This window comes from Rhineura floridana, chromosome 3 (assembly GCF_030035675.1).
Source record: "Rhineura floridana isolate rRhiFlo1 chromosome 3, rRhiFlo1.hap2, whole genome shotgun sequence".
NCBI classification, from domain to species: domain Eukaryota; kingdom Metazoa; phylum Chordata; class Lepidosauria; order Squamata; family Rhineuridae; genus Rhineura; species Rhineura floridana.
The window spans coordinates 68,870,994-68,879,253 of NC_084482.1; the positions used below are offsets into that span (position 1 = coordinate 68,870,994).

Sequence of the window (8,260 nt, forward strand, 5' to 3'; positions counted from 1 at the left end):
TAGTCTGTTCCACTTTCTATTCTACATTACAAGTAGTACATTCCAAATTTAAAGGCACTCATGGTATTACTCGTGCTAATCAGAAGTTTGTCAAGGGCCGGCTTTCCCTTGTTATACCCCCCCATCCCAAATGAGTTCTTGATTAACTGAGTTTTGCCAATCAGGCTTGCACACCTCTTCTTTAAGCCTGTAGATAAGAGTGGAGGGGGTTCAAGACAGATACTGAGTGAGGTCATTTTCAAGGCTGAGGCTGGAAAGGTCAGATACAAGAATGGGGTGATTGTTCGAGGGGGTGGGGTGGGTCCATGGAAGGTATGAGGTTCAATTAAGGATTTATTTACAGAGAGAGGACAGTTTGATTCATTTGTGATATATATAAGGAAGGATCTGAGCCTAGGAAAAAGCCTGGCTAGGACAGCATTCTGAAGCAACATTTAGAGCTCTTTAAAACTGCAATCTTGGTAAAATTGTATTGGAGTTTCCTTCACTTCTGGGTCCATGCACTGCAGATCAAGTTGTAAAGATAGTTTATAAAGGAAGAGTTGGGACCAGGTATAGGGAGAGCGAATGGGTTTCACTCTTAGGGATGAGCATTGGTGAGTTGTCTGAGGTTCCAAGCTGGTTTATGCAAAACATCTTGCACCAGAAGGAGGAGTCATACTGCATACAATTGGTTGTGATCAGAGTGGTGGTTAAAGGATGAAGTTGAGGGGTGAGCTCCTGGGACAAGTGTGAAGAAAGGGTTTAAGGCCAGAGAGTAAACTTTAAGTATGTATACACCTAAATTCACTGAAGAAGACAAAAACTAGTCATAGCTTCTTTCCCCTTCCCTTGTTATGTAACATTGTTACCTGCAGTTGCGTGGGGTGTGAGTGGTGGAAGTCTATTTGTGGGGGGAAATTTGGAAGGATCGCCCCCCACAAACACACATCTTCTTAGAAGGGTGCGAGCTTGACAGAAAGATGGAGTGAAAGCTTCCTTGTGAAAAATAGAGGCTGTAAGTAACTTTGACAATTGAGATAGAACAAGACCCATAGCTGAGGGGGCTAGAGGGACCACCCCCTAAAATCCTCCCTACTTTTTGTGCCCCCCAAACTTTTAGGCTGGCTACAAACCTGGATAGAACAACTCAAGTCAGAGAATTAAAGATGCAGGGCTGAGATATGACCATAGCCTTGGTACCCAAGATGATGCACAGAAGTCAATGGAGAGATTGGGGACAGAAGTTAGGGACTCCTGGCTGGTTAATTATGCCAAGGACTTCAAGCTTAAGAAAAAATGGGTGGCTCTAGGGAGATTTGGTCTGTATGAAGGAGAAGTTGGGGCTCCTGGGTGTGTTTTAAATATCAGGCTCTAATTTCAGTAGGAGAAGTTCAGGGCAAAAGCTAATGGGGAACTGCGGGTGACAGAAGAGGTTGTGGGAAGGAAAGTACAAGGTTTTGTAAATGTACTGCCTTCAAGTCGATTTCGACTTATGGGGACCCTATGAATAGGGTTTTCATGAGGCTGAGAGGCAGTGACTGGCCCAAGGTCACCCAGTGAGCTTCATGGTTATGTGGGAATTCGAACCCTGGTCTCTCAGGTCGTAGTCCAACACCTTAACCACTACACCACACTGGCTCTCTAAAAGGTTTTATAGCCCTAGAAAAGTAGCAAGGTAACAGGGTCGGTTTGCATAGTATGCTCAGGATTCAGGACTGGTATGGACAGAGCATACACATTTCCTTGAAAGTATGCCCCACTGACCCCAAATTTCCAAATACGACAACTCAGACTATACATTGTTCAAAGGCCCAGACACAACCTCCCCCCCCCATTACCATGCTCAGTCTTGGAATATATGAATAAAGAAATAGGTGTTTCAGAGCATGTGCAGAAGATATTTCCATAACTGTTTAATAACCACAGAATGCCCCCAAACACTTAAGATTAAAGAGAAGAGCTTCCAAGGCAAAATTCACAATCTTGAGGCCCGCAGCATTTTAAGAAAGAAAAAAGACATTAATAGTGAAAGCTTATACCCGTTTACTCAGGAGAAAGTCTCAGTGTTCATTGGTGCCTATCTCCAGGTATGTATAAGCTTGTGTGGGTGAGTGGCATGAACCCCAAGTTATCTCTATAACTGCACATCGGTTTCCCTTTATTTGCCAACACGATATTTCCTCAGACTATGGGCTCTTAATCCGCCAAGACTGAATCCGGATTAACATCAGAGTAAGCAAAGGAAGGAGAAGGGGCGCCCACCAGTTGCCCTCCCGTAACCGCGCCTCAGCCCGGTCAATGTTTAATGTAGCAGCAGGGCATCCAACGACCTACCTGTACCAGGCAAGTCCCCGGCCATAGTTCCGATCGAAGAAGTGGGGCTCGGCGCCCGCCGCCCTCACATCCGGGTGGACCCGCAGGAACTCGAGCAGCGCCCGGGTGCCGCCCTTCTTCACGCCGATGATTACCGCCTGGGGCAGCCGCTTGTTGCCTTCTCCCGCCGGCTGGGGTTGCAGCGAGGGACCCCGGAGCGTGCCAGCCGTCTCTTCGCCTTGAGCGACCGGGATCGGGACCGACTCCCTGGTGAGGACGCGCGCCGCCCCGGCTAGGCAATAACTGGCGTAGAGAGACATGAGAAGGGAGCCGAGAACCAGCAGTAGTTTCCGCAAAGCGCGGCGGGGCAGGGGCTCCGGGCCAGACGCTGAGGCGGGGGGCGCCCCTCCCCGGGCCATGCTAGGCGGCCCCCCGCGCCGGGGCCATCGCCCCCTATGCTCAGCCGCTTAGCATTGGCTGTCCCATGGACAGATCGGGGCCCGCTGCTGGGTTTGGACAGGATGGGGGAGCTGTTCCTTTCCCCGGTGTGCGCGCGGGGTTTCACGGGCGCATCCTCCCAGTGCCCAAGCGAGACGGAGCGGTCTAACTACGCGGAACTTGGGCGGGGATTGAAATATGGGCTCCTCGGCTTAAGCAAGGCCCTAAAAGCGACGGGAGCATCGCAGCCCTGCCACGAGTGGGTGTAGCCCCAACTCCAGCTGGGAGCATCTAGGCAGGGGCGACAGTTTGGCGCATCTCATCTAAGCCGAGTCCAGGAACAACGCGCCCAAGCGGGAGGGAAATGTTTGCAGCCTCCTCTCCAAATGAGCCCTGCGTCACGCTCCTAGGACGAGACGGAGCGAGCATCCAGGCGGCTGGGGAAGTTAGGGGCGCCAAAGGGGAGAGCAACAAGATCCAGGCGGGAGTTGGATGCTGCTGCTGCTGCACTAGTTCATCTAGACCAGGCTCTGCCGGAGCCTTTCCGCTGAGAGGTTTCTCCCCTCTGCCACCCCTTCTCTCGATCGGCGAGGCGGAGATCCGGAGCCTTGCCTGAGGGATCTGCCGCTAGATGAAATCGGAAAGCCAGGCCGTCTAACCCGGGGTCCCCTCGATTTGTCGACACACCAGGGCTGACTCTGCCGCTGGTTTGTGGGAGGCGAAAGCAAAAGGAACCCCTCTGAGCTGGCAACTCTTCGAAAGCTACCTCGGGTCGCAGAGAGGCTACTGCTGCTGCTGCTTCTGTCGCTTCTCCTCCGGGTCTTGCTCGGATTTTGCCCGTTCGGCTCATTAGCAACTCGCAGTGCAGAAGCACCCACCTTGCACGGACGGAGAGCTGGGAAGGAAGATGGGCGAAAAGCTTTCCAAGCGCCTGTCACCTTTCTTTCCGTTGGGATTCTCTTTTCCCGGCTGCTCCAGCGGCTACCACACGTGGAGCTCTTGATTGTAGCAAAAACTTATCCGAAAGGCGCCTCCAAGTATGAGTGACGTGCCCAGGAGCCAACGAGATGTTGGCAAAAGGAGAGAGGGCGGAGCTGTCTCTCGAAGGGGAATCTGAATGGAGGCGGGGAAAGAACTAATTGGGACACACCCCAATTAGTCCAGCCTCAGTTGTTTTTGTTAGAGACACCTCCCCCCAGCCCAAATTCGCACCGGAAAATGTATAGTTATTGTTCATTTCAGAAGCTCTTTGAAAGTATGTTCCTGTGAATGTTATTTACTCAGATGTAAATTGTACTCATTCCTCTGGATTTATGCAACCCAGAGGGGTAGTGGTAAATTCTGAAGTGCAGGCAATCTACATAACCACACCTCTTCCAAGATGATACAACAAAAAACATTTTTTGATCAATGCAGACCTTATGGCTTCAATACCAACCTACTTCCTTGCCCTGCTTAACATCCAGCCTGATGAAGAGTTCTGGTGGACGCAAAAGCTTACTCACTGTTTTGACACATTTTGGTTAGCCATAATAATGAGACTTAGGGATTTTTCAGAATGAAAGTGTCAGTTTAACCCTTCACCATGCATGCTAGGGTAGCCTTAGCTAAATTGGTGGGATTGTCTCTGAGAAATGTTGCTGGCGTGCAGAGGACTTGCAAATAGCTCACCAGGAGATGACATTATCAGCCCTGCTGTGAAATAATTGGTGGTGTTTCATTCATGCCCCACTATACCACTGATGCAACACTTCGTATTGCTTACTCACATCTGCAGGGGTGGTAGACAGATTAAGATGTTTCACCCCCAGAAACTAATGGAATTCACTGGATTCTTGAATGCCCCGGGGGAGTTCCCAGTAGGACCCAACCCTGTTGAAGCCCTTGTCATGTTGTGGAACAATGAGACATGTCGGGCTCTTAATATGGTTGCCCCTCGGCACCCTCTCTGGCATTGTGGAGCCCAGTTTGCACCTTGGAACACCAGGAAACTAAGGGCAATGAAACAGGCTGGACAATGACTAAAACGCAAGTGGTGAGAGATGTGCTATGAGAGTGATTGGGCATGAGTAAACGTCATAACTGTGTCTATTGTGTGGCAGTGAGGGCAGCAAAGAAGGCCCACTTCTCTGCTTCCATTGCATCCTCAAGTAGCCATCCAGTGGAGCTTTTTTGTATTGTCAGGAGTCTGTTCACATCACTCCAGGAAATTGAGTTTTAGACCCTTCTCACTGTGAATTGTTTGCAAGGCACTGTAAGGGTAAAGTTGCTGGCCTCTGTAGCAATCTGGATGCCCCATCCATGTCTACTCCCCAGTGAGGTGTCCAGTGCAATGGCTGCTGCAACTTCTTGGGAACAGTTTCAACTGATGTGGCCAGATGACATGGACAAGGTGCTTGTGAGAATGCAGCCAGCAAAGTGTCCTCTTGACCCTTACTCTTCTTGGCTTATTAAAGTTTGCTGAGAGGGTATGACTGAGTGGATCCAGGGTGTGGTCAATGCATCTTTGCAGGATGGAGTGGTTCGTCACCCTAAAAGAAGTGGTGATCCAACCACCCCTGAAAAAGCTCTCTGTAGACGCATTGGTTTGTGACAATTACTGCCCAGTTGCAAATATCCCCCTTTTTTAGGCAAGGTGATCAAGAGGGTTGTGGTGCAGTAGTTGCAAGCACTCTTGGATGAAACAGATTACCTTGACCCATTCCAAACTGGGTTCAGGCCTGGTTATGGGTCTGAATTGGCCTTGGTCACCCTGATGCAGCATTCTGCACAACACAGGAAGTGGACCTTTAGTGTAGTGGCATGTACCTTTGGAATTCCCTCCCTTTGAATATTAGACAGGTGCCATCTCTGTTATCTTTTTGGCTCCTACTGAAGACCTTCCTCTTTCAATAAGCCTTTTAATTAGAGACCTTATCCCAGTCTGCATCTGTATTGGAATTACTTTTTTAGATGGCTGAGGTTGGTACGGCAGTGCCCCTTTAGCTCTAATAGACCAGCCTCCACTGGGTTGAAACATTCTGAGAAATGAATTGATGGTAAGAGCAGTTTGACAATGGAATCAAAAAGATCTTCATGCAGAGGCTGGATAGCCTTGGATTTACTGCCTCAAGCAGGGAGTTAGACTAGATGGCCTACAAGATTCTGAGATGGGCATTTGATGATTCTTTGATCTTGCCTCCTGGCAGGAAAGATGAAAATCAATTGGTGAAGTTTTTCCATCTTGGCAAAAGTCTGTTGCACAGCTGTTAAAGGCATAGGAGCCATGCCAGAAGAAAAGGTGGCAACCCAAAGTGGGTACTTGTACTGAGGTAGAATCAGATGTTCACTTAGCCAGTGACACAAATTATCTTACACATTTTCCCCAGCAGCATGTTAATAATCTCTGTGCTGAAAAAAAGGAATGTGAAAAAGTAAAATGACTACACAAAGTCACCTTGTAGTGATAAAAACCCTAAGATGAATTTGCACTTACTCATAGATTTCACTTTTGCTTCCAGTTCCAGCACAATTCCCACATTCCCCAGATATTCTAACACAGCATTGTGTTGCTCAGTCACTGTGAACACAAGGATCTTCCTCCTAGCCTTTGCAGCTGTTGAGCAATACCTATCAGAGTGGAGAACTTATTAATTTGTTACCCAGCAACTTTTTTGCATGAATTGACAATCCAGAAGAATTACATCTGAGGGCACCTATTTCCACACACACATCACCATGCCTAGACTGATTATATATTTAAATACTCTCATCGCTTAAACTATTCTGCTTAGGGAGTGAATAATCGTAGTTTCTCTGCATTTCAGCCTCAAATGCCTGATAGCAAGGGCATCATTATTTCATAGCCTGTGGGGAAGTTCTTTTCACTGGAAATGGTTTCCATAGATTTTAGAACTGAAGACAAATGGTACTCGTGAAACATTTGACTCAGATCTTCTTGTGTTTATTTGCTATTTAAATTTAGCTGTGAAGCTGAACTTCAATGGCTTAGAAAGATGTATCAACAATGAAATATCCTCATTGTCAAGCAAGTAAAAAAGAGGACATATTCCTGCCAAAATCCAGCCGATTTCATTGGGAGAGTTGAACATGCATATAGCAACAATTTCATCCATACCTACTAGGCAGTAGGGCTGCAACACAGGGGACCTTACTTGGGTGTAAGCTTCATTAAAGTCAGTTCTCGATTCAAAGCTGGATCCAGAAGCACCCCCAGACTATGAGCCTGTATTTTCAAGGGGAGAGAGCTCTGGCAGTTCTACTGAGCAGGACAACATCTGTTTTGTATGCCTTAAGCTTCAGTTTGTTCACCCCTATCCAGTCCATTACCAATCTCAAGCACCTATTTAGCATGTAAATATCCTCCTTAAAATGTAGTGAAAAGAGAAGACAGAGTTGGGTGTCATCCGTGTATTGATGACACTGCACTCCAAATCCCATTAGTCTTTTCCAATGGCAGGGCCGGCCCAATATATTTTGCTGTTCTCTCAGTTCCATGTACAGAAGCTGACTGGCCTGGCACTGGAATCACTGGGATAACATCGTCTACCACACCTGAAAGTAGCAGCATAGCTTTGAGGGCACATTACGTGGCATATACAACCGGCCAGTATGCTACTGATGCTGCTGCCTCACTCTGCCTAACGATTGGGCCTGCTCTGCCCAGCAGCTTCATGTAGATATTAAACAGTAAAGGATGGAAGATAACGTATGTCCAAGAGGTCAAACAGGAATATCCCAGCACCACCTTCTGCCCCCAAGTCCCATCCCAGCCAGGCAGCCCACAAGGATACCTTGATTGGTTGTATCAAAAGGCCCAACAAAACCAACAGGAATGCAATCCCCATATCCAGTAACTGGCTTAGAGGATCAACTGGGGTTTCCTGTCCCATAACTGGATCTGAAGCCACACAAATGGCACTAGATGCTTTATAATATGCAGGGGGAAATTGGAGTTGAGGTGCCACCACAAGCTCTAGCACATTTCTGAAGAATGGAATTTATTAATTTATTAGATTTATATCCCGCCCTTCCTCCGAACAGGAGCCCAGGGCAGCAAACAAAAGCACCAAAAACATTCTAAAACATCATAAAAACAGACTTTAAAATATATTAAAACAAAACATCCTTAAAAACATATTAAAACAAAACAGCTTTAAAAACAGCTTTAAAAAAAGCTTTAAAAACATATTTTTTAAAAAAGCTTTAAAAACACATTAAAAAGCAATTCCAACACAGAAGCAGACTGGGATAAGGTCTCTACTTAAAATGCTCATTGAAAGAGGAAGGCCTTCGTTAGCACCAAAAAGATAACAGAGATGGCACCTGTCTAATATTCAAAGGGAGGGAATTCCAAAGCGTAGGTGTCCCTACACTAAAGGTCTGCTTCCTATGTTGTGTGGAACAGACCTCCTCATAAGGTGGTATCTGCAGGAGGCCCTCACCTGCAGAGCACAGTGATCGACTGGACATATAAGGGATAAGACAATCTTTCAGGTATCCTGGTCCCAAGCTATATAGGCCTTTG

At 47.3% G+C, this 8,260-nt stretch overlaps 1 protein-coding gene across 1 annotated transcript in view; it reads right to left on the minus strand.

Moving 5' to 3' along the window:
- Positions 1-3,721, minus strand: part of LOC133380023 (heparan sulfate glucosamine 3-O-sulfotransferase 3A1-like) — a 120,132-nt gene extending 116,411 nt beyond the window's left edge. The window contains exon 1 of the mRNA XM_061616471.1: positions 2,317-3,721. Coding sequence (XP_061472455.1) covers positions 2,317-2,714 — 398 coding nt within the window. The 5' untranslated portion in view covers positions 2,715-3,721. The remainder of the gene's footprint in view (positions 1-2,316) is intronic.
- Positions 3,722-8,260: the final 4,539 nt, after the last annotated feature.